This window comes from Oncorhynchus mykiss, chromosome 8 (genome assembly GCF_013265735.2).
Source record: "Oncorhynchus mykiss isolate Arlee chromosome 8, USDA_OmykA_1.1, whole genome shotgun sequence".
In the NCBI taxonomy this organism is placed as follows: Eukaryota; Metazoa; Chordata; class Actinopteri; order Salmoniformes; family Salmonidae; genus Oncorhynchus; species Oncorhynchus mykiss.
This window is the reverse complement of record NC_048572.1, coordinates 28672394-28699828: the sequence shown is the minus strand read 5'-3', so window position 1 is coordinate 28699828 and position 27435 is coordinate 28672394. Positions and strand designations below refer to the sequence as shown.

Genomic DNA, 27435 nt, shown 5'->3' with positions numbered 1-27435 from the left:
TTTTGGAAGATACTTGGTTATTTGCCATGAAAACAATAAAAATAAAAAGGTCAAAAAATAGAGAGAACTGTTTTAAAAAAAGAGTAATGAGTTGAGTAGAATCCAATGACATTATTTGCTTATTCTAACATGTTATTTTTAGAAAACCTTCGACATCACTGATGTGTGTTTTGTATTGCGTGTATATTTCATGTTGTTGGTGGTGACTGACGTATTGAAAATGTCAATCCTCTGGTGTCTCAACACTGTCACTGTGTGGTGATTTCTGAAATGCAGAGCTTATTGATAAGAAATGTTTTTGTTGTTGTTGCTAATTTGTTAACTCTTACATTGCCAATAATTGAAAACTTTGTTGGAAGCATTTCAATTTGGACATGTCCACATACACTCAGAAGCCAGCTCATTAGGTATACCACCCCGGTCACAGAAATGGTTTGCACCTACAGACATATAGCTTAAAGCAGGCAGACAGGCATCGAGGCATTCAGTTACCGTTTGATTGAGCATCATTGGTAAGGCAAGGACTGGTAAAACATATTACTGTATAATTGAACGTGCTGAATAGCCAACTGTGCCAGTTCTAACTTCTTCATTATGATCTAATGGCAAAACTAATCCTATATCAGCTCTCCTACTCTGAAAGTATGTGTGTATACAGGCCCTGAAAAGACTGCAGTTGTATGAGCAATATGGTACTGTAATAGCTCTACTTTGCCAGATTGGCTAGGCAAAAACTTCACCATATTTGTTGAAAAGTCCCCACTCACATCCTCAGTCTCCACCAATTACCAGTCAAACACATTTCCCAGTTCCTGCAAGGGGCAGGACTTCCTCCCCCAGCACACCTCAACTACACTCACCTGCACCCTAATCAGTGTGGCTACCTTGGACTGGAAGTTCGTGTTTGTGTTGTGCTAGTAATTTATTGTCCTTACCTTTCGAAGTTCGTTATAATCCAAGGACGCGTTATTGACTAAGTGTTTGAATCGTGTCCAAATGTTATAATTTTTGTTAGTGATGTTTGCCATGTATTTGACCACTGCTTTTATTAGCTTGCCTAAGCTCAATCATGTAATACAGTCCTTTGTGTAGTTATGACTCCCATGTGTCAAACTAATTTATTCCTTGTTTAATAGAAAACAGCTACATCCGTAACCATCAAATGGCATTTGCAGCCTACAAAAGACTAACAAACCTGTTCTAAATAAAAAAAAAAGGTCAAAAGACTACCTTCTTGTGTTCAGACATACCCATTGCGTTGCCTCCCACCCATGCTACCCATTTTTCAAATATTGGTTTACCCCCCCCATCTAAACCAATCAGATGCAGAGTTGATAGCAGCTGCGGTTAGCCACAGATTCTAAGCATTTGGGGTTGGATAATCTGATCCTAGATCTGTGACTAGGGGCAACTTCTACCTTCAACTGTATATGGGAGACGTTTAAGTCGGAAGTTTACACACACTTTAGGTTGGAGTCATTAAAACTTGTTTTTCAACCACTCCACACATTTCTTGTTAACAAACTAGTTTTGGCAAGTTGGTTAGGTCACAAGTAATTGTTTACAGACAGATTATTTCACTGTATTACAATTCCAGTGGGTCAGAAGATGGCTTTGCCTTTAAAAAACTTGGAAAATGTCAGAAAATGTCATGGCTTTAGAATCTTCTGATAGGATAATTGACATAATTTGAGTCAATTGGAGGTGTACCTGTGGATGTATTAAGGCCAACCTCCAAACTCAGTGCCTCTTTACTTGACATTATGGGAAAATCAAAAGAAAATTAGCCAAGACCTCAGAAAAGGAATTGTGGACCTGCACAAGTCTGGTTCATCCTTGGGAGCAATTTCCAAACACCTGAAGATACCACGTTCATCTGTACAAACAATAGTACGCAAGTATAAACACCATGGGACCACGCAGCAGTCATTCCGCTCATGAAGGAGACATGTTCCCGTCTCCTAGAGATGAACGTACTTTGGTTCGAGAAGTGCAAATCAATCCCAGAACCGCAAAGGACCTTGTGAAGATGCTGGAGGAAACAGGTACAAATGTATCTATATCCACAGTAAAACGAGTCCTATATCGAAATAACCTGGAAGGTCTTTCAGCAAGAAAGAAGTCACTGCTCCAAAACCGCCATAAAAAAGCCAGACTACGGTTTGCAACTGCACATGGGGACAAAGACAGTACTTTTTGGAGAAATGTCCTCTGGTCTGATGAAACAAAAATAGAACGGTTAGCCCATAATGATCATCATTATGTTTGGAGGGAAAAGGGGGAGGCTTGCAAGCCGAAGAACACCATCCCAAACGTGAAGCATGGGGGTGGCAGCGCTTTGCTGCAGGAGGGACTGGTGCACTTCACAAAATAGATTGGCATCAAGAGGATGGAAAATTATGTGGATATATTGAAGAAACATCAAGACATAAGTCAGGAAGTTAAAACTTGGTTGCAAATGGGTCTTCCAAATGGACAATGACCCCAAGCATACTTCCAAAGTTGTGGCAAAATGGCTTAAAGACAACAAAGTCAACGTATTGGAGTGGCCATTACAAAGCCCTGACCTGAATCCTAGAGAAAATTTGTGGGCAAACCTGAAAAAGCATGTGCGAGGAAGGAGGCCTACGAACCTGACTCAGTTACACCATCTCTGTCAGGGGGAAATGGGCCAAAATTCACCAAACTTATTGTGGGAAGCTTGTGGATGGCTACCCAAAACGTTTGACCCAAGTTAAACAATTTGAAGGCAATACCACAAAATACTACTTGAGTGTATGTAAACATCTGACCCACTGGGAATGTGATGAAAGAAATAAAAGCTGAAATAAAATCACTACTATTCTGACATTTCACATTCTTAAAATAACGTGGTGATCCTGGCTGACCTAAAACAGGGAATTTTTACAAGGATTAAATGTCAGGAATTATGAAAAACTGAGTTTAAATATATTTGGCTAAGGTGTATGTAAATGTCCGACGTCAACTGTACCCTAATACATTAGGTCCCATTTCTATACCACCACCAATTATGGCTGGGGAGAATCAAAAGTAGTATTGTGGAAAGTTGTTCCCCTTGCAACACATCTCACCAAACCATTAAAGACTTTCTGGTGTACATTTATTTGTCTTCCTTGTTTATTATCTCCATTTTTGTATAAATATGTCCATATTGACCATTTATACAACATACACATTTTGTTCAATAGCATACATCAGGAAAATGGTTACAAACAGTAATCTCACATTTTAAGTTGGAACTTTTAATTTCCCCATATTGATCTTTACTTGGTTCTTCTTTGATAAATGTAAGTCCCCAAAGCTAATTTAGCAAATTTGTTATAAAAATCTAGAGAAATTGATCTATGCTGCACTCACAGCATTTTAACAGGTAATAAAACAGCAAGGCCTAGAGTCAATCAAATCAGCCATAACCGGCAAGCTGCATAGCATATCGTTGTTTTTGTTTAGGTGGTGTCACAGTGTAACAGTGTTGGAGGTGTCAAATCCGTGGCCACACACATCCCACAGAGTTAGAAGTTCAGAATGAGAAAGTGTAGGCTATATAGAAATAATGAGTCAAATTTAAAATCATTCAACAAAATAATGATTTAATTCAGCCTAATCGAGGTGTAGATTACAACACACAAACCCGTGGAAAAATTTAACATGGCTGCATGGGATTACTACAAATGGGAGAAGGAGTATCCAAAAGCAATGTCCACGATCTGTATAACGCTGGGAGCAGCTTGTCGATTTGACAGCACCAACGCGGTTACACATCCAACTTCGCCTAAACAAAAACAATTAAGGCGGCCCTGATTAAATCTAGCCCTAAGTAGTTGACATTTATTCTGGATTTTACAGAGTAGTATACTAATTGTGTTCTGTCCTGAAAGATAAACAATATACACAGAGTATACAATACATTAAGAACAACTGCTCTTTACATGACAGACTGACCAGGTGAAAGCTATGATCTCTTATTGATGTTAGGATGTTAGGATTTTCACCCCTTATTGAAGTTCAGATTTTCAAGCCTTGAGACAAGGATTAAGTGCCTTTGAACGGTGTATGGTAGGTGCCAGGCACACCGGTCTGCGTTGAGAACTGCAAAGCTGCTGGGTTTATCACTCAACAGTTTCCCATGTGTATGAAGAATGGTCCACCACCTAAAAGACATACAGCCAAGTTGACAACTGTGGGAAGTACGAGTCAACATTGACACCTTGTAGAGTCCATGTCCCCGTCAAATTAGGCTGTTCTGAGGGCAAGAGGGGAACTCAATATTAGGTGTTCTTAATGTTTTGTGCATTCAATGTATATTCACAATATACTATATAATAAATTATCATATACGTATCTCAAAGATCAGACTGACACACACAAAATTAAATGAAGGCTGCTGGGTCCCCTTGCCCTCCCCTACAGGAGAGCATGACCATGTCGGCTCAGTAGGAACCTATAGACACATTTGACAAAGTCCTTGATATGACAGAGATCCAATAGCAGGGATGGGATCACAGTAAACCAGTGGATCAAAACAAACAAATTGGAATCACTGAATTCATAAAATAAAAAAAAATCTTCCTTCTCAGCACTAAAGGAAATGTTTGTGCTTGCGAGCCTGTCTTAAAGTCCTGCTCCAGTCTTTTCATCTCATTGAACACCTGATTTATTTAGGCACATCTCAAGGTGATCCAGGTACGATTATGACGTGACACAAGTGGGATGGTACAATGACATCAGACCACCTCCTTGAAGTTTACAGTTGTCTAAAAAACATTTTGCTCACAACATTTTTACGCTTAAGTGGGTGTACATTACTTGGGCTATTGCTTCTCAACAGGAAAAGTTCAAATATCACTGGAAGGACATCTTTATAGTATTTATGGTTGTGAAATAAATGATTGTAGTGATAGTGACTGAAGTGGTAATGGTAGTGACTGGTTATAGTTGAAAAGCCGGTAGATGGAAAGACTGATTGGACAGCCTGAACAAGTTGGTTTGGATGGTTCAAGAGTTACTATTACTGTTGGTGGGTTATTAAATGCCAAATTGACATTTTTGAATTGCTATAGTTTAAACAAATTCTGAAAATGTCAGTTTTAAATGTTGTTTGTAGCGGAAATGGTTAAAGAGCAGTAGCATTTACAATGTCTACCACTGTGTTCTCATTGTTGGCATTGAATCCATGCATTTATGCACATTTTAGCAAAGTGAAATAGTTTATAAAACCTGAAATGTTTTAAAGTTGGTCTTGTAGCATAATTGGCCAAGGACCATTTTGAATAGCTAACACTATATTCCTATGGTTCTCATTGAAACCCATGTTGAATGTATGCTCATTTTAAATGGTTCTAGGTCAAAAAGTATAAATAGTATAACAAATCTGAATGCAAGCAATGTAGGTCGGGTCAGTCTGAACATCAAAGTTGGTTTGGTGTTGATAGCTTAAAAACAGCGAAAGCGATGAGTCTAGAATATTGACGCCTCGACCATCTTTTTGCCATTGAAATGCATTGTAGATCATTTTAAATATCGTTGTAGTTCAAAAGTATAAAATGCTATCAAAAAGATTCTCAAACAAGGTCATTTGAGTTAGTCTGCACATTTGGAAGTTGGTTTAGTGTGAATAGCTTAAATCATTTAAGCACTATATTGAGGGGAATAAATAGAATAACTTGAAAAGGGACATTTACTGAAGTAAACCTGGTGTGCTTGCTAATATTGAATACTTATGGTTGTGAAATAGTTGTATTAATGGCAGTAGTAGGGTTTTAGTAATAATTAGTAATAGGCTATGTTAGTTTTAGTGACTTATTTTGGGGTGAAAGTTGTGGTAGTGATTTCAGTTAAGAATGTTGAAGCCCACATTCAACCATTGAAATGGATGGGGATACAACAAGCGTTATAGTTTATGAGGTAGGAATGGTAGCAAAAAGCTCTGTTGAAGCCATTTAAGTTGAGTCAGTCGGCATTTGTCAACATTGGGGTGGTGGTTGTAGCTGAAACGGATCAAGAGCAGTGGTGAAGCAACATTTTGCCTTTGAAGCAAAAAAAAAAAAAATGGTTATAGTTTAAAAAGTAGAAAAAGCATAAAATAAAATAGACAAGCAATCTACATTGAGTCAGCATGTACAAGTCAAGGTTGGTTTGGTGTTTGTAGCTTTAACGGTTCAAGAGCAATTGCGAATCCAAATACTTCTCAGGGGTGGTCAGGCATGGAGATGGGTGGGCAGGCATGGAGATGGGTGGGCAGGCATGGAGATGGGTGGGCAGGCATGGAGATGGGTGGGCAGGCATGGAGATGGGTGGGCATGAGGATAGGGACAACCAAGGGGTTTTGGGTATTCGGCTTCACTTTGTATAAAATGTATGCTTTAAAATAAAATAAAAACTTCCCATTCAAGCCTATGGAGCTTTTACGCACATGTTAAACAGTTATAGTTCAAAAATAATAAATGGTATCAAAAAAACGTTTACAAGCAACCTATTCCAGACCAGTCTGCACGTTTTAAAGTCATAATAGCATTTCTAGTTTAAGTGGTGGAAGACTAGTTACGACCGGAATTCCATTGAAATGCATTGGGATTTATGCAAATACGATTGTAGTGTGAAAAGTATTCGTAGTATTAAATGGTATACTTTCCTTTTCAAGCAACCTGAGCAGTGGCTGTCTGGACTTTTTAAAGTTTGTTTTGGTGTAGGTACAGTTTTGGCACTAAAGGTTCCAGGGGAATAATAAGTATGAACAGCTCCTAAAGTTGTTTTGCTTTAAGCAAGCACACTTAAGGAATCCAGAGTGGTCTTGCCTTCTGCAAGCACACTAATATTAAGAATATGTAAGACATCTTGTGGTCTTGCTCTCAGCAAGTACATTAATTTGTAACTACCAAAATAATGGAAACACTTGAGTAAATGAGGGATACAAAGTATATTGAAAGCAAGTGTTTCCACACAGGCGTGGTTCCTGAGTTAATTATTTAATTAACATCCCATCCTGTTTAGGGTCATGTATAAAAATACTGGGTAGGCCATTATTTTGGCTACCCTGGCTATGGCCCCATAGGATGACAATGCCCCCATCCACAGGGCACGAGTGGTCACTGAATGGTTTGATGAGCATAACATTGATCTAAATCATATGCCATGGCCATCTCAGTCAACAGATCTCAACCCAATTGAACACTTATGGGATATTCTGTAGTGGCGCCTGAGAGCGTTTTCCACCACCAATAAAACACCAAATGATGGAGTTACAGACACGTGAAGAATCTATGCCAGGGCTCTCCAACCCTGTTCCCATACAGCTACCTTCCTGTTGTAACTAACCTGATTCAGTTTATTATCCAGCTAATTACTAGAAATAGGTGTGCTAGATTAGGGTTGGAGAGAACCTACAGGACGGTAGCTCTCCAGGAACAGGGGTGGAGAACCCTGATCTATGCCAAGATGCATTGAAGCTTTTCTGACATTTTGGACCCCATACAGTGGGGTCCAAAATGATTGACACCCTTGAAAAATATAAGCAAAAATTACAACAAAAATAAAGAGCTCTATTTTCATGCATTTCCAAAAGTGTAAGTGCCTGGAGTTCGCTAAATGGCATTGGCACTTGGATTGAAACCGGTGCTATGGTCAGATTACATTTAAAAAGATAACTTAAACACTTTTTCTGATCAACTGTATAATAGAACACAAAAATGGAGCATACAATGTAGCTCAGTAATTTAATTATTTATTTGATCGTAATTTTCTTCTCATCTTTATCAAGGGTGTCAATTTCGGACCCCACTGTATATATCTATATCTATATTACATACAACATCTTGTTCTTCACTACTAGGGGCTGGGCATTATTGCGAGGAGGCTTTGGTGGGGATGGCAGACGCACAATGTTGTTGGAAGTTGGCCGAAACTTCAGAGTCGCACCCCAGTCCTTGATTGCCTCCCCTCTTGACGCAGTCTCCCTCTACGATCCAGGTGTTGGCCTCGTTTCCCAGGAGCATGCAGGGTTTCCCACAGTCGGCCAGGGCTGCGGCGGGGAGCTGTCCCCCGACCACGCTGGTCCTCTCAAAGGCCCGCTCCTGGAGAACACTTGTGAGATGACTCAGTAGGTCGTCAAAGAACTCCGGGACTCCCTCATAACCTGAATAATAGAAAAGTTCATTTTTAGAGAAATATCATTAAATAATGATTTGTTTTTTAAAAGATGGGCAGCAGATTTACATGTTTCATAAAAGTGCACACAAGATGCATACAAATACAGGCATTCACAAAATACATCACAACAACAAACTTAACTATGTAGAAAGGTAACTAACTGTACAAGAATGTGACTTGCTTCAAGCTCTATAAAAGTATTTCTGTGGTAGTTGTAGACGTTTAAAACCTATTACTTAAGTGAAGCAGTGAAATGTATTCGAAGTTAAATATATAAAAGATCTGGTCTGATTACTTTGATAGTCTACTACATCAACCCTTATTACTTTGGAGTTTGGTAGTAGTAGACAACTCAACCAGACATAAATCAAAACAAGATTTTGAAATGACATCTGTGCCAGTGGGAAGTTGCCCAGAAGTGCTAGTAGCAGTACATTGCAGTAATAATACATGTTTTAGATAGGTAGGCCATGGTTTAGCTATTGTTGTTCGACTAGTGAGTGTTGGGTTTGTTATATTGGGTTAGTTTAGTGTATTGGGTTGAGCTGTGCGCAATGAGATTGAGGCTGTAACCTCATAAATAGCTTGGATTTTTTACATTTTAAATTGCATATTCAACAACTTACAAAATAATTGAAGCTAAAGATGGGATTTTATTTTAGGAATACGGCCTGTTTTTCTTTAAGCCAGGAGGTGGCTGGAATCAGCTACATTTATGCCTATACTAGACTATGGTGATATTTTATATAGGAATGCTTCCTCAGTGTTTGAGATCAATTGACACCCTTTACCATGGAGCATTGAGATTTATTTAAAACTGCAAAACCCTTACACACCACTGCACTTTATATACCAGGGTTGGCTGGCCTTCTCTTGTCACTCATAGGCTCAGTCACTGGTATACTTTTATTTTTTTAACTACCATTTTATTTGTCCAGTTTAATTATTCAGAAATGTGCTGGGTACGCTCTTCGTTTGCAGGACTTTATCCTGCTAACTGTTCCAAGGGGCTTTTATGTACTCTGCGCCATCGGCTTGGAACGCCTTACAAGATAGTTAAACTGGAAGAACTTGTCCCGGTTGGTGTTTTTAAATCATTGAAGGACTTTGAGGCTGATTCCTTAACTCGTCAATGTTTTTAATGAGCTGTTTTAGGATTTCGTTATACTCCTGTGATTTATGGTTTTTACTAGATTACTTTTTCAATGTTGTCTGTCTAATTGTGTAATGACTTGGTGCTGCCTATCTTTGCCAGAACGCTCTTGAAAAAGAGATCTCAAATCTTAAATGAGCCCTTCCTGGTTAAGGTTAAATAAACTAATAAATCGTGCTTCCCCAGTGCTATAATTTGATTGGTAGAAGATTTCTGTTCTGATTTCAGATTCGAAAAGCAGAGAAGATTTCATACACTCTAGGATTTTGTCCAAGTTGTTGGGAAAGTGGTACAAATGTCAGTTTAGATAAGTTTAGATAAAAAGGTAGTTTGTGGTTACTAGAAGAAGTGTATCGTTTGATTGGTAGAAGATAATTATATTCCAATTTCAGATTTGAATAAGATTTTGACCAAGATTTAAGATTTAAGACTTTGACCAAGATTACATACGCTCGAAGTTTGTCTAACTTGTTGGAAAATGTCAGTTGGTTCAAAAGGTTGAGAAAGTTGATGCCGATACATTTAAACTAATGGCATGTCAAAGGGTGAAATTGTCATATGGTGCAACCGCCTGACTTTGAATTTGAACAAAAGGGTTGAAAAATTGGTATAAGAATGCGGTGAATATTTAACTTCGGCATACCCTTGTAAATGTATGTGATGATATAATAAAATAGAGCTAGGAAGGAATAATTCACTTTTAAATACTTCAACACATTTGAAAAACACTATCATCATATGGTGCAAACAACATTAAAAAGGCTATTTTTCACTACAAATACATTTTTCCTCCATGTGTCATTCATTATACAACAAAGTCTATACTGTAGTGGACCCTCCAATTCAGAAAGGTAAATCAAATTTCCCACAAATCTATCCTCTGTCATGATGGGATCATTTTCAATGTCATATGGTACAACCACTGAATATACAAGCTTTTCAAAAAAAACTTTGCATCCTGACCAAAGCTCTAAATTGTAATGTGTAAAAAAAAAAATTGGAGCACAATAAAATTTAGGGGCGCTAGAAAATACAATTTTCCTTTAATCGACTGAGATATAGCCTATGAGCATATTCGAGTTACTGTACGCTGAAGCACATGTTGTGCCCTAGAAACCCTGTAAAAACACACGTTTTTAAAAAAAAGTTTAAATACCTGTCATTTGTGGAATATTAGGCTGCTACATAGGATAGCATTAGCCTTCAGGTTATCTTACCCCGACGACCAGAAGAGCCATGTGGCTGGATCAACCGCTTAGCTAGCACAGGCGAAGCAAACGCAAGCTAAACTAGGCAAGGGGGATAGCCAGCAGTATTACCGTGTGGCAGGTAGAAACACATGGTTAGCTTGCTTTGCAGTGAGCCAGCCGAGATGGCTAGCCCATAATGCAAGGCTTGGGCTGAGTCACACTAGCTAGCTAACCGGAGGGGTGACCAAGAGGTAGAATACATTTCTACACCAGCAATACAGTGAGGCAGGTAGGATTGCATGGTTAGCTTGCCTTGCCGCAAGCTAGCAGAGCTAGCTTAAATGAAAACTTAACACAAAACAATTTTAGTCTATTGTTGATATAGTCCATTGTTGATATAGTCCCACATTTTTTGCATGCCAGCAATTAAGTTGTACAACTTTCAAAATACTGAAATCTGGCCCGTATGATGCATTTTCGCATCATGCTGCGTTTTGATGATGTATGTTAGTTACCATGTACCTGCCAAACAAATACTTAGCATGTGGTTATATACAGCATACCTTAAGATCTGCTTAATGACTTCAATAGCTTTCAAAGCCTGCCCTCTGGAATTAAAGGGGCAATCAGAGATTGGTGAAAAATCAGATATGAGTTTGATCTCATGAATGAGCAATCATTGCATCCACAGCTCAGTCTATGAATCTGAGAATGATTGTGTTTCTCTAGCTGCAGACAAGCTGTCGACCACCAGAAAAAGTGGCGTGGGGTATGCTTTTTTGTTGTTGTTTGAATCCAAATGTTCCTTTAAAACCTTGTGTCATACAATTTCAGATAACATGGTGTAACTTATATTATCCATTACCAAATGCTTCCAGTTGGAGCAATACTGCCCCCCACTAAAGACAAAATTATTTGAATGTTTTTTTGTGTACATTTTTTTTTAAAATAGGAAATTAATTTTAAGAAGTTCCCCAAAAAAAACAGTGTTACCAAGTGAGAACCACAATATGTCTGCTTGCAAGATATTAATTTGCATTTCTCAATGTGAATGCATCTGAAATGGTCAGTAAATTATGAAAATATATTTTGAGAGACATTTACAGGAAAGAATAAATGTAGCAAATTATAGTAGGACATTTTCACAGGACTAAACATGGGGATCTTGTTTAATAAAGAAGTAAACTAATTATATTTTAAACAATCTTTAGTTCAAACACTAAACATATATGTTTGAATGTTAAAAATAAGGTAATGAATTTTCACTCTTGAAAAACATTTGTCAAATCCCTGGTAGAAAATATTTATTCTAAGTTGTTGGGAAAGTGGTAAAAGTAGGTGATGTGTCAAAATATACATATATTTTTTTTTACAGTGACTAGAAATTTGGAAGTCATGGGAGTTTAACAATGGGAGTTTAATAGCTTCAATATTATCCAAATAGTATGCAAACACACTGGTCCTGACCAGTCCACACGTTTTAACGTTTAAATGGCGTTTCTAGCTTAAGCTGTGTAAGAGAATAACTACATGTATAATAAGTCAGTGTGGCTGCTGTCACAAGACGTTAACAAAAAAACTAAGATGTTTAGGTTTGGCATATGAGAGTTTAATTTTTCAGTTGATTAATTCTCTTCATTTAAAAATGGTGGAACTTAACTTTAATGGACAACAACTGCTTCATACGCCATCTGATTTTTGAACACCATAGCTGCAGCTTGAAGTAGGTCCATTGAATGACACCACCGCCACTGCACCCTGTGGAAATATGAGAATGGCACGTACCTGGAAATGCGTTGATGTCAATGACTGCATGCTGCCCTGTCTGGTTGCTGATGATTATGTCGATGCCAAACAGGGACACATCCAGTGCCCGCCGCAGACACCTGGAGATCTCCCTGATGACATCGTCGATAGGCACCCTGGACACCCCCTCCACATTGTCCCTCTACACACCATCCAGACAAATAGAAAGATGGACGGAAAGACAGACACATAGTAAAGAGGGAAAGTTGACAAGATCAATTCTGGTTATGCTGTTAGTACCAACACAAATTGCAAGGCTACACTAGAGGAAGAGCGAGAGGTGGACAGACGGTCAGGTCTGTGAATGCCGTTGTACCAATTAAGAGACACTTGAAAAAAAATGAATATATAGCAAGGCCCTGACAAAGCAAGAACAAAACTATTTAAAAAAATATTGCCCATATTTTGTCAATCAAAATGGCTGTGCACATTTTCAGAATAGGCTTTGGTCTGAGCTTTCACTTACAGAATTCAGGTCGGAAGCACACTCTGGCTTGGACACATCGTGACTGTGGAAAAAAATGGGTTTTCTCTCTGGAAAACAGAAACCAGGCAGGTGACTAGGTTTGTAAAGAACAGACACGAATGAAGTCACAGAATAGCCACATTAAATTAAAGTTGCTACATGTAACATTTTAGCCACACATTCAATTTCTTCAGTTAAGGGCATTGCTAAGTAACACCTAAAATGACTTAGTTCTGCTTTTTACCTGATCATAATCCCCAAAATATCAGTTGCAAGAACGGGAAGAAGTTTTGTATTGCTAATGTTTTTGCTACCGTAATCCTCGTAAATGAGAACCAACTGTAATTCAGTAAGTTGCGTATACACACACACACCAGATGTATCGTCTAGTTGCCAAATTGTTAATTTGCAGTAAAAATGCTAATTGCCGTGTCACACTGTATTCTAAAAAGTATGTTTCAACTCCTGTGGATTTATATTCCTTTGATACTACTGGTATGCAATTGACAGTTGAGGCGAGTTGCAGGTGGAAATGTTACATATTACAGTTTCCCAATGTGGACATTGCTAAAAGTACACATTTTACCTCTAATGCCAATTTCTGATAGAGTAGAAAATAAAAAATGTCTACTAAAATGACTAGCTCTCTCAATTAAAAATACAATGTCCTGTCAGTCTTCAAGGCTTGAAGACCAACACACCTGAGTCAACTACTCAAGAGCTATTGGTGGTCCACTAAAGTTTCAGTTCATTTCCAACTTCCATAAGGAAGCGGTTTTCAAATCTCTCCTTGGGGACCCCCCAGACAAGTCTCAATTTTGTTACAGCCCTGAACTAATTCAGGTAACTGATTTACCAAATCAAGGTCCTGATAATTCGTTAACAAGTTAAATAATTCAAATACATGGAATGGCTGGGGGTCCCCGAGGAGAGATTTGAAAACCCCTGCCCTAGGCTGTTGTTGTAAACTGCAAAAAAAAAGAAAAAAAGAGGGATATTAACTCTTTAAAGCAGGATGTTTTTTGTGTGTCAGTTTAGCATTAGCACAGCAGGGGGCAGAAATGTCCATGCAGATTCAACTAAAAGTCTGATCCACTCTGATGACTGTACTCCTGTGAGTGACTCACATGCTAACGAATACCTTGCTCAGTGAGCCAGGGAAATTGAACCTATACACAAACACGGGATGGGCACAAACATTGACACAAAGCAGGGAATTGTTTGGGAATGCATCAGCGGTGCTTTGCGTCAAACGGAGCAACTCGGAAATCCCATTAACGGTCATTTAACTTGGCATGTGGCACCATGCCGTGCTTAAACAGAGGACATGTTTATAAACGGTGGTAAATCAAGTGTCTTTATAAGGTAATGTGCCAGTTTACAGCGGTCTCTAAGAAACGGTGCAATTCTGAAGTGGCACCTACTCCCTATATAGTGCACTGACTCTGGTTAAAAGTAATGCATGAGAATAGGGTGCTATTTCAGATGCAAACTTCGATAAGCTGGTGAGGGGACGTAGCGTCCACTTCAACTCGGACACCATCTGTGCTTTTAACACTTCTCTAATCAAAAACGCACAATTGAAACCTACTCTATACTCTGACATTTGAAATGGGACACGCTCAAGTTGGGTTAGAATAGGGCAGGGTTGGGCTAAATGGATCTGCTATGAGTTCAGGTAAGGGGGCTTGAGTAGACTCAGTATCTGGCTTGGGCAGTCTATATACAGTCTACTGGGGTATTTCAAAACAGCGACAGTATGATTTTCAATAACGTAAAACAAACAAAAAACGTTTCTTAAGTATAACTATAAAAAATCTAAGATGTGTCAAATAAATTATATGCAGCTCAGGGCTCCAGCTATGCATTTAGTTAGCTAACTTGCAAGCCTAGTGGCTCGATGTCAAGCTCAGCGGAGGTATTCAATCCCCTTCTGGATCAAGATCCCTGTTGCCTAAATTGTTTTGTGGTTTTTGTTGTTGAAATAGCACCCCTTGTGTGCACATTTAGTAATACCGTATACCCCAGAAACGGTATGAAAATCTGGGTACCGCCCAACCCTATGGCCTAATACAAAAGAAAATAGCCCGAACTCCTACTTCATGTCGATTTGAAAAGATTGAATAGGTATAAGAAACATGGGAATAGGGTGAAATGTTCATGTTTACTTCAATACCATTTTAGTGTATAGGAGGCATGGGCTGTGTGTTGTAAGCTGTTGGGAATGAGTACATCTTGAAGCTGGGAATTGGGTATATCTGACCTGCAGGTCCAGAAGGGAAGTTTCTGATAGAAGGCCTCTCCACCACGTAGTAGGCCTCTCCCACCACATACACCTTGTAGAGTACAGCATCATGGTTAATGAAGTTCTGGATCACACACGGGGGCTTAACATCCTTCAGGTCCTCCTCACTGAAGATGATGGCCATCTATTGGGGGGGGGGGGGGGGGATAACATGCAAGACTCGTGCATCTGTTCATTCAACATCATCTATCCTCCCTTGTTATCCCTCTGTCAGTTCAGTGATGGGTAGAATCTACTGTCTGACCTCATTCAGCTGTACTCAAATTGTATTTGTCTTCTCTGAAATACATCGATTTTGATTGAGCCATATCTGGAGTGCCAGATGAGTGAGATTAGCACTTTTGGGACTATTCCATTAGTTTATTGCACCAGCCAAGTTAAATGATTTGAAAGATCCTCAAAAACCAAATATAATAAACATGTTTGTGCAATAACTCAAAATGTTCTGCCATGTTCTCAATAAAATGATCAGCGCCGCAGCTTCCCCACCAGATAGAGGACACTAATACCCCATATCCTTTTTGGTGTTTTGTGATTTCCTTTCTGGTAGAAATCTACACAAAAAAAGGTGTGGACAATCCAATGTCTAGTGATTCTTTTACAATCCACACATATTCTGAACCACTATTCTATCACACGCAGTTTAACAGAATAGCCTGTCAACCCAACCTATTTTTATGACCAAGGCGAGTCTGAGTACACAATGACAAAAGCACATGACTACCTCATTGTAGGCTTACTCAGACCCAACTCGTAATGCCATCACTCATTAGTGACATTATGGTCTTGAATTTCCCTTTAGGTCAATATTGCTAAAAGCTTTCACAAGAGTAGGTAGTGATTGTGAGGGGAGTTAACATAAGGACAGGATGAATGAAGTCAGGGTTGGGGCAAATTTAATTTAAATTAAGTCAATGCAGGCATAAATGGGATATTGTAATATAAAATAAAATCTTACCTCATGGGAGTTGGAGTTTGGAGTTTTACAAACTGTGGAGGTGAAAAGATTAGGACGTCATTCTATTCAGTCAAGCAAAGTTCTGAAAATTAAGCTAGACTTGAATCTTTTTAGAAGAGACCCTGTAGAAGTCTCCAGAAATGTTCTGGTAACCAAACATGTAGAGCATGTGATCTTACGTACTGAAAGGGAAGGTAATGCCATGTTTCTGGATGTGTTTGAGAGTGTCGGTTCCACACTCACTCCTTAGAACCATGAAGGGAGGAGAGCAGATCCTTTCATCTAGAGGAAAGAGGGAGAGGAAGATCTTGTTATTCTATCCTTGCCATCACTATACTGTTTACTATAATCATGCTTATTTGTATAAATTCCTTAATAATGTAAGTACGTGGAAAAGGAAGGAGATTTTTTAATTTTTTAAGTGTGTGTGTAAATACGACTACATACCCGAGCGTCATAAAATCATAAACTTAGGGGGAGTGAAACTAAGTTGAAAATAAGTCTTAAAATCAGTTTGAGAAGATGTAACAATCCTTTGCTGTGCTATGCGTTTAACCATGTGCTTGTCTGTTGGAGTAGAGACTGCGTGAAAACGATTACTTTAAATCACACTAAAAAGGTCAACTGCTACAGCTCTCTCCAATATCTCATCTTCCTTCCAAGGTCTCAAGGGAGCCGTTCAGCTGTGATGGCTTCTAGTCCCGCCGTCTTTGGTGCAGCTGTTTCTAGCAGAGCACGCAAAAGGTTTGCTTGCTTTGCAACATTTTCAATCTTTCTTTGTGGTTTGTCTAACCGGTCTCTATGTCTCCATCAACCCTTTCATTCTCAGTTGATGTTGTAATCTCTCCTCTTCCTCCATACCTTTCTCCCCAGTCCCTCCCACTCTCCCCACATAACTTTTCCTTTATCTCTTTCTCTCGCCCTCTCATTATGCTCCTCTGGGCGTCATCTAGGCATCCAGTGGTATGTTTATATTTACTCACTGTGACCCTCGGCCTCCGTTTCAGTATGTGTTTTTATAAGCCAGGGACAGACAGTGGGGCACCTCTTAGCAAGGACGCCATGACTACAAGCCTTGTCACCCTGCCATACAAAGACCCCAAGACATACGAGGGCCTTGGGGCATAGAGCCTTCACAAACACAAGCCTCATTCACATTACCTATAAGCACTCCGATCATTGCGCCGGATGTCATGCCTTTCAAATGGGGACATCCACAAAGGATTGGAAAAGCAACGCCCCCTTGCGGTTGAAGGCTCCTTTGCAAGACAGACGCCACATACTTTGACATTTTTCTAACTTTGCATCATCTTCAGTCCAGTCAGAGTCTGACAAAGAACAGGAAGTTACCAAACCACCAGATTAACATATGGTTTTCGGTGATGGCTTTATGGGATAGCTAGCAACTTGCAAACAATTAACCATTCCTATAAGTGAGTACAATTTTAAATCATAACGTTAATTACACATTGGCTGTCGTGCCAATTATATGACTAGCCTCGTGTAAGTTTGTGCAGGTAATGACTATTTTTAATTGGAGGTCGCTAGCTACAATGGCATCTTCAACCTAGTTAGCTAGCAGCGCAAGCTAGCTTGACTTGCTATAAAGTTCGAGAAAGAAGTTTTCAAAAAAACAAAACAAAAAAAAACGTTTTATTTTCACTGGAAACAATATATTTATCATGTCTTGATTGAAAAAGGTCATATTTTGCAATCTCCCAAAATAAATGCAAATCTCTGACGAGAGACCGGCTCTTCTTCATCCTGCGTTACAAACATTACACTTATCCGTAAAGATTACGTACGGCTTAATTAAATATGTCATGATGGAAACGGGGCAACAGATGCAACACTATGCAGACAGACACAGAAAGATTGCACTCTGTCATTGAGATAGATATCCAGCTGTGTCTTGCTAGCCGTCACTCAAAAGGCAAGGGGCTGAAGCACATTGGCTAAAACTCAAATTGTTAGGGGACTGTACCATGTGGAATAAATGTAGGGGAAATGGTGCCACACAGCTTCCAGAAAACAGTTACTTTCAAACTAGGGATTTCTTGGCTAACTGAGGTAGCTAAAACAGTCAATTCTGCTCGTAGATCATAGTAGTCGCCAAAGTACCGGAGAATGTCTTTAAAGGGGTTCATGTAAGAGGATAGTCTTCCATCCTCACAATCCACAAGGTTCCCAATTAAATCGACCATTGCAGGATTAAGTGCTCCATCTTGAAAACTTGACTGCTGACATTTTGGCACAACAGTGGACATATTCTTTGCACACTTTGAGCATTTAATTGAGCCTGCCCGGAGTATCATTGGCGGGTTTAACAACCAAATATCCTTCAAGTCCACTTGACATGTAAAGCCTGACTCCGGATTGAATTTTAGAAATATAAGGCAACATTTATATGATCCCCTTTCAAATAGCCCCTTATTTACATGTATACCCATTATACATATAACTGGCAAATTGGGAAGCGTGGGGTGTGTTAAACCATGGGGCTGTTTGCATTTCAAATTAGGGAAGTGTTACACAATGGATGTGTTAATTAATGTACCTGCAAAAAAAGCAGATAACCATTCACACAGACCCAAAACCTGGTCTGTGAAAATGCAGGAATCATGACTAGGTATTGGTGGGTTTTAATTGAACATGTTTTGTACCCCCTAATAAAGAGCTCTATTTGTGTCTCATATGACCACATCACCCGGTTCCAATCCAAATGCCAATGCCGTTCAGCAAACTCCAGGCATTCACATTTGTCGGTTGCTCTCATAGGCTTTTTTTCTGACAACCCTTCCAAATAGCGTATTGGCATGGAGGTGGAGTGTAATTGTAGATTTGGAGACCCGAAGATGAGGCCAAGTTCTGAAATCCTCCAACTTTGGCTCCTGGATTTTTCTTTGCTTCCCAAACAATCTTCCTCACTGTGCGTGCGGACAAGATACACTTGCGTCCAATGCCAGGTAATTTTACCATTGATCCAGTGGTTTTAAACCTCTTAAATACTGCGCTAATACTGGTAAGTGTTATTTTATTTGGCAATTTTTGGGTACCCATTGCTTGATTTATAAAGGTCAACAACCATGTCACTTTTCGTTTGTGAGTTCTTTGCCTTTTCCCCAATGTGATGGATGACCAAAAGGATTTTACTTAAGTGTTACCTAATATCTATAGCCCAGTGAAACAAGAAACCATGGAATACCACAATACAGTTCCTTAAAATGAGAATATCTTCAAATAGCATTTGTATGCAAATGTAATTGTTTGATTTTATAAGAATCTTATAATTTTGACACCGACATGTAACTGCCAAACTAAAAGGAAACACTTGAGCAAATTTGGGGTACAAAGTATATTGAATCTATGCCAAGGCACATTGACGCTGTTCTGGCAACTCGTGGTGACCCAACACCCTATTAAGATATTATGTTGGGGTTTACTTTATTTTGACAGTTACCTGAATCTTTATTCTCTTAAAGGTATTACTTATTACATGTTGTTTTACTAGATTACCTGTAGTTTTTCAGGTCTGTCTAATTGTGAAATGAAAAAAATATATATAGATGATTAAAATGAGCATACAATATAGCTTAGTATTTCTGCAGTCTTTTTTGCTCATATTTATCATCAAGGTTGGCAATAATTTTGGAGGGGACATATACAAAAAAAAGCTGGTATGGTAAAATAGTCAGATTGTTCAAAGTGATGAGATATTAGCTTCAGATTGAGCTTTTTTTCTGAACCTGGAAATACATACAAGCATTTCAGAGTGGCAGCTCTGAAATACCCCCAGAGTTGCACATTTTTGTTCCAGCCCATCACAAGCACACCTTTTTCAACTACTACTCGACTAATCATCAAGCTCTTACCTGAACCAGGTGTGTTAATACTGGGCAATGATAGGTGAGACGGTTAATATCACAAAACAAGGGCAGGGATTCAATGCTATAACCTACTCTTAAAAGGTCATTTACAGTTCAGCTAGTATGCGCGGTCTCCGTAAACGTCAAGGAAAATGCCTTTAAAAAAGGTGCATTGTCAGTTGTATAGTGACCTTCGATTGCACGCCTTCGATTGAATCCCGGCCAAGATCAAGGACTTAGCCAGCTAACAGTTCTGGCCTAAAAAGCAAAAGACCAGTAACTGCACATTATTGAGATGCTTTATCAAGTGGAGAAGTGTTGGAGAATATGAGGGAGTTCGGTAACTGGAGAAAGTTTGTGAAACCAAGGAAAAAAGCAGCCATCCAGAAGGCGATGTCAGTACATGTGCATCAAAGCTAGGACTGAGAAGACAGCTTCTATCTCAAGGCCATCACTGTTAAACAGCCACCACTAGCCGGCTTCTGCCCAGTACCCTTCCCTGAACTTAGTCACTGTCTAGCCAGCTACCACCCAGTTACTCTACTATGCACCTTAGAGACTGTTGCCCTATATACATAGTCATGGAACACTGGTTCCTTGAACGTTTACATACTGTTTAACCCACTTCATAAGTATATACACTGTATTCTAGTCAAAGCCTCATTTAACTATTGCTGTACATATACTATTCTTCAGATAGATATGGATATATGACATCTACATATTCTATACACAACACTATTTTCTACATTGAGGAATAATAGTGAACAAAACAAAACTATGAAATAACACATATGGAATCATGCAGTAACCCCTGCAAAAAGTGTCAAACAAATGTAAATACATTTAATATTCTTCAAAGTAGCCACCCTTGGCCAAGAGTGTGCAAAGATGTCATCAAGGCACTCTCAACCAGCTTCATGAGTTATTCACCTGGAATGCATTTTAATTAAACAGGTGTGCCTTGTTAAACGTTAATTGGTGCAATTTCTTTCCTTCTTAATGCATTTGAACCAATCAGTTGTGTTGTGACAAGGGTGTTACACAAAAGATAGCCCAATTAGGTAAAGAGTCCATATAATGACAAGAACAGCTCAAATAAGCAAAAAGAAACAACATTCCATCATTACTTTTGACATGGTCAGTCAACACGGAAAATTTCAAGAACTTTGAAAGTTTCTTCAACTGCAGTCGCAAAAACCATTAAGCGCTATGATGAAACTGGCTCTCACGAGGACCGCCACAGGAAAGGAAGAGCCAGAGTTACCTCTGCTGCAGAGGATAAGTTCATTAGAGTTAACTGCGCTTCAGAGTTCAAGTAACAGACACTTCTCAACATCAACTGCTCAGGGGAAACTGCATGAGTCAGGCCTTCATGGTCGAATTGCAGCAAAGAAACCACCATTAAGAAGAGACTTGGTTGGGCCAAGAAACACGAGCAATGGACATTAGACCTGTGGAAATCTGTCCCAAACATTTAATATAGTAATTGTTTCAAAACATCTCATGTCACTGATGCATTGTGAAAGTTTTTTTATGAAGACATTGTCTAAACAGTGTTTTGGGCTTTCCCCCCCAGCACTGTCCCAGTCATATTCACGGAAGCAGGAAGAATTAAGTCCTCCACAATAGTATGGGGGCTTGCCTGTCCTAGCCACTCGGTAGCTCACCATAGAATATGCTTCTAGCCCCTTCATATTAATGGTTTGATGAGTCCAAATTGAGATTTTTGGTTTCAACCACTGTCTTTTTGAGACTGAGAGTAGATGGTGACACTGTCAGTAATTTATTTAGAATTCAAGACACACTTTACCAGCATGGCTACCACAGCATTCTGCAGCGATACGCCTCCAACTGGTTTGCGCCTAGTGGGACTATCATTAGATTTTCAACAAGACAATGATTCAAAACACACCTCCAGGCTGTGTAAGGGCTATTTGACCAAGGAGAGTGATGGAGTGCTGCATCAGATGACCTGGCCTCCACAACCACCCGACCTCAACCCAATTGAGATGGTTTGGGAGGAGTTGGAAAGTATTCAGTTGCCTTGACTTTGTTACATTACAGCCTTATTCTAAAATGGATTAAATTGTCCCTCCTCAATCTACACACAATACCCCATTAAAAAAAAAGAAATTTACATAAGTATTCAGACCCTTACTCAGTACTTTGTTGAAACACCTTTGGCAGAGGTAACAGCCTTGAGTGTTCTAGGCTATGATGCTACAAGCTTGGCACACCTGTATTTGGGGACTTTCTCCCATACTTCTCCGCAGATCCTCTCAAGCTCTGTCAGGTTGGATTGGGAGCGTCGCTGCACAGCCATTTTCAGGTCTCTTCAGAGATGTTCGATCAGGTTCAAGTCCGGGCTCTGGCTGGGCCCCTCAAAGAAATTCAGAGACTTGTCCCGAAACCACTCCTTGGCTGTGTGCTTAGGGTCGTTGTTCTGTTGGAAGGTGAACCTTCACCCCAGTGAGGTCCTGAGCGCTCTGGAGCAGGTTTTCATCAAGGATCTCTGTATTTTGCTTTGTTCATCTTTCCCTCAATCATGACTAGTCTCCCAGGCCCTGCCACTGAAAAACCACCCCGCAGCATGATACTGCCATCCACCACCATGCTTCACCGTAGGGGTGGTGCCAGGTTTCCTCCAGACGTGATGCTTGGCATTCAGGCCAAAGAGTTCATCAGACCAGATAATCTTGTGTTTCTCATGTTTTTTGGTACCCTTCCCCAGATCTGTGCCTCGTCACAATCATGTCTCGGCTCTCTACGGACAACTCATTCGACCTCATAGCTTGGTTTTTGCTCTGACATGCACTGTCAACTGTGGGACCTTACATAGACAGGTGTGTGCCTTTACAAATCAATTGAAATTTGCCACAGGTGGAATCCAATCAAGTTGTAGAAGCATCAAAGATGACAGGATGCACCAGAGCTCAATTTCAAGTCTCATTGTAAAGGGTCAGAATACTTATGTGAATAAGGCAACTTATTTTTTATAAATGTGAAAACGTTTCTCAGAACCTGTTTTCGCTTTGACATTATGGGGTATTGTTTGTAGACTGATGAGGAAGGCTGTAACGTAACAAAATGGGAAGGGGTTTGAATACTTTGACATTGCTCATCCTAATATTTCTTAATTCCATTATTTTACTTCATAAAATGTGTGTGTATGGTTGCATGTTAGATATTACTGCACTGTTGGAGCTAGGATCGCAAGCATTTCGCTACACCCACAATAACATCTGCTAAATGTGTTTGCAACCAATGAAAGTTGATTTAACGGCACTCACATCAGCTACTGCTTTTTTACTTGGTTTCACCAAGCTAAGGGCTGCAGTTACTAACAGCCACAAACAAATAAGTACAGTCACTGGAAATATGTATGTGTGTATATGTGTGTGTATATGTATGTATGTGTATTAAATCAAATCAAATCTTATTTGTCACATACACATGGTTAGCAGATGTTAATGCGAGTGTAGCGAAATGCTTGTGCTTCTAGTTCCGACAATGCAGTAATAACCAACAAGTAATCTAGCTAACAATTCCAAAACTTCTACCTTATAGACACAAGTGTAAGGGGATAAATAATATGTACATAAAGATATATAAATGAGTGATGGTACAGAGCGGCATAGGCAAGATACAGTAGATGGTATTGAGTGCAGTATATACATATGAGATGAGTATGTAAACAAAGTGGCATAGTTAGTGGCTAGTGATACATGTATTACATAAAGATGCAGTAGATGATATAGAGTACAGTATATACATATACATGAGATTAATAATGTAGGGTATGTAAACATATTAGGTAGCATTGTTTAAAGTGGCTAGTGATATATTTTACATCATTTCCCATCAATTCCCATTATTAAAGTGGCTGGAGTTGAGTCAGTGTGTTGGCAGCAGCCACTCAATGTTAGTGGTGGCTGTTTAACAGTCTGATGGCCTTGAGATAGAAGCTGTTTTTCAGTCTCTCGGTCCCAGCTTTGATGCACCTGTACTGACCTCGCCTTCTGGATGATAGCGGGGTGAACAGTGGCTCGGGTGGTTGCTGTCCTTGATGATCTTTATGGCCTTCCTGTGACATCGGGTGGTGTAGGTGTCGGTGTCCTGGAGGGCAGGTAGTTTGCCCCCGGTGATGCGTTGTGCAGACCTCACTACCCTCTGGAGAGCCTTACTGTTGTGGGCGGAGCAGTTGCCGTACCAGGCGGTGATACAGCCCGACAGGATGCTCTCGATTGTGCATCTGTAGAAGTTTGTGAGTGCTTTTGGTGACAAGCCAAATTTCTTCAGCCTCCTGAGGTTGAAGAGGCGCTGCTGCGCCTTCTTCACGATGCTGTCTGTGTGGTTGGACCAATTCAGTTTGTCTGTGATGTGTACGCCGAGGAATTTAAAACCTACTACCCTCTCCACTACTGTTCCATCGATGTGGATAGGGGGGGTGTTCCCTCTGCTGTTTCCTGAAGTCCACAATCATCTCCTTAGTTTTGTTGACGTTGAGTGTGAGGTTATTTTCCTGACACCACACTCCGTATGTATGTATGTATGTATGTATGTATGTATGTATGTATATGTTATTCCAGCCCAGCACTAACAAACCTTGATTGGATGACTGGCTCATGCATAGATCCTTTCATATTACTTCTACACTTCACTGTAAGTGTGACCTTAACCACCTTTTACCAGTAGCTTTTAGCCAAAATCTTTCAACCTTGATTGGATTTTGAGGATCCTTAAAAGAGGTTTAATAAGAACAACTGGTTCCAGATCTGTTTGTATTTTAGCCAACTCCTCAGACTATTAACATTCCATACATAGCTGGTGGTGATATTCCAAATCAATATTTCTTGAATGCTAAAACCCATGAAGGGATCAAAAAGTTGGCCCTTTGTAAGATGACCGGAAATCGTGTGGAAAGTAACATTTAAAGTTAGGCCTACCAGAGAAAAATGTAAAGAAAAAAAAAAGAAAAGAAAAATAAGAGTCAACTTGGCGCTAAATAGACGATGTAATGCGCTGATATGACCCGGAGAATGTTAATTCTGTGCGTTGATAGGAGTCTAAAAGCCTTCAAGTAGCCTCTTACATAAAGCCACAGTTTAAGCGCGTGTTATCAGCTTTTTCCCAGGATCCTATTCTCTACAGTCTATACTGTTACCGGCTAATTGCCATGGAAGTGGTTGCCTGGGAGAAGGACAGCCACAGAAAACACTTCGCTCGCTGCGGAGGTATTTTTAAACAGAATTGTGGAGCTGGAGCCAAGACCCACGGTTCACCTCACACTACCCCAGGTCGAGTGCACTTGCTCTGGAAGTTCAGTCCTGGAGGTCAGCTGGATAAGGTAGTCACTAAGGGATCATTTTATTTGTAGGTATTAGGTAACTAAGTATTCAGTCGTCTATGTAGCTAGTTTCTCAAAAAAAGGTGCAATGAGCTATTATGAATGCTTATAAAGTAGCATGTTTTATAATTCATATTACCACATAAGGCTTTATAAAAGCATCTTCAAATCAAGTTGTTTTAATTAAAAACAGTATTTTAAATATTATTCAAGTAGTTGAGGGGAGAGTACAAACTAAATGACATGAATGAGTTTATTAAGTTAGACCCATAAACAAAATGTATCTTGCAAGTCGTGCCACTTGATGTAAAAGTACCAATAGATTCTGCAGAATTGACTGGTCAGAGTAAAACGCTCTCCCATCATTTAGAGGATAGATTGGTCACAGAAACTATCCTAATTTACTTATTAACTTATTATCTCCAAATAGGTACACATAGAAACTAGCCTTACTTCCATACGATAACCAGTGTTTGAATTGGGTTGGTGCAAACACCGATTGTTCTATTGTTTGAAGACCGGCAGCTCATAAAATATTCACTCTTAAATATGAACACGTACTGCAAAATTTAAATGGAGTACCAGCACCTAAAGTGAGCACAGAGTTGACAGACACTGTTTTCATTCAACTTCAAGCAGACTATAAAACTCTGTCATGACAGAGCCTATGACTGCATACCAAATTGCACCATATTCCCAACATAATGCACTACTTTTGACCAGCACCCATAGGGCACTGGTCCAAAGTAATACACCATGTAGGAAATAGGGTCTCATTTGGGATTCACACTATGTGCCTATGCAGCTTCGGCCTCTTCAACCCTGATCCCTTTTGTTTAGCTAGTTTGAGAATGCCCCATGGCGCAGGACAAAGGACGAGCCACTCTGCAGTTTTCATACACACTCCGTGAATAAACCCACCCTAAGCCACACATTTCCCTTGTGCAAAGCCCCAAAATGAAGCCTGCCTTTCGACATCCAGCCCAGGACAAAAGTCTTACGGAAAGTGCCGGGCTCATGTAGGTAGCCAGTAGCAACATGAACACAGGCCAGGGAGCAACATGAACACAGGCCAGGGAGCAACATGAACACAGGCCAGGGAGGGATTCCTGTATTTTGGAATTCCAGGCTTTCCCAACCCCAAAAGGGAAACAAAAATACATACACGCACAAACACAGATGGCATTGCTGGTTATAAGAAGGTGTGTTAGTCCCAGGCCAGAGGTAAACGGAGCAAGTGTATAACACACAGTATGTGAGTAAGTGATTTGAATGTTACTTATGTCGATGCTATGACGTAAAACTCACAAAGGCTTAACAGAATGTCTAGGCAAGTGACTGTGTAGTGTTTTTGTTTTGGGATATGTGAATCCATGGCTGTGGATTTGTGATAGTTTGTGTGTGTGTGTGTGTGAGCGTGTATGCGTGTCAGTTTGTGTGTGTACTTTGGGTGGCAGTCCTGTCTCTATACCTTTCATGCAGTCTTCAAGCCTGCGGATGAGCTGGTAGGACTTGCAGCGGTCCAACAATGTCCTAATGGCCGGCAGCGGGTCCAGAACCACCATTTCAGGATGGGTGTCGATGTAATCCTGAAGACCGTCCCAAAACAACATCAGGTATGTATTCAATAGTGCACACTTTGCAACACACTTTGCAACAAAGAAAACACCACAATGCCATGATTATTAGGCACCAAAAACTGAGCGGGACTTCCTAGACTTGAACAATAAGAAACACACATTTTCATTTTCCATTGCAAATAGTTTTAAAATATTCTGCACCCTAATGTTAAAATTTTTCAATTATATTACAGCCTCAGCAAGCCTTAAATCAACAAAGCCACTAATTTGATGAATCTGAAGAATGTTTAAATAAATGTATACTAGACTTCAGAAAGTACACGGGTGACTTCCAAGTTAACCTTTTTGAAGTCTAACAAATAACGCTTTTTTTGTACTGTTCTGTTCTCCACTTCCTTGTGCTAGCACAGTAGAGGCCATTTATTTTCATGTCTGTGCTTTTATGTATTAGTATCTCTGTACGCACTACAACAATCAAAAAGGAACTCCATGTAATCAAGTACATTTGAAATTAAAGGCTTGGCTACTGGCCAATTTAGCACGTTCCCCCATTTCGAGCGCCCATTTTCGCCTTCATCAAATGTCAATGAAACCT

The 27435-nt window shown here is 39.7% G+C and overlaps 1 protein-coding gene across 7 annotated transcripts in view; it reads right to left on the bottom strand.

The window, feature by feature from the left end:
• Positions 1-3104: 3104 nt before the first annotated feature.
• itpk1a (inositol-tetrakisphosphate 1-kinase a) overlaps positions 3105-27435 on the bottom strand; it is a 63641-nt gene continuing 39310 nt past the window's right edge. For 6 of the 7 annotated variants that reach the window (XM_021612218.2, XM_021612221.2, XM_021612220.2 and 3 more), the window contains 7 exons: positions 26732-26849; positions 16228-16326; positions 16045-16076; positions 15045-15210; positions 12782-12849; positions 12295-12457; positions 3105-8152 (listed from right to left, as the gene is read on the bottom strand). In XM_021612218.2, coding sequence (XP_021467893.1) covers positions 7860-8152; positions 12295-12457; positions 12782-12849; positions 15045-15210; positions 16045-16076; positions 16228-16326; positions 26732-26849 — 939 coding nt within the window. In that variant the 3' untranslated portion in view covers positions 3105-7859. The remainder of the gene's footprint in view (positions 8153-12294; positions 12458-12781; positions 12850-15044; positions 15211-16044; positions 16077-16227; positions 16327-26731; positions 26850-27435) is intronic. The other variant, XM_036985233.1, reaches the window with a different exon arrangement.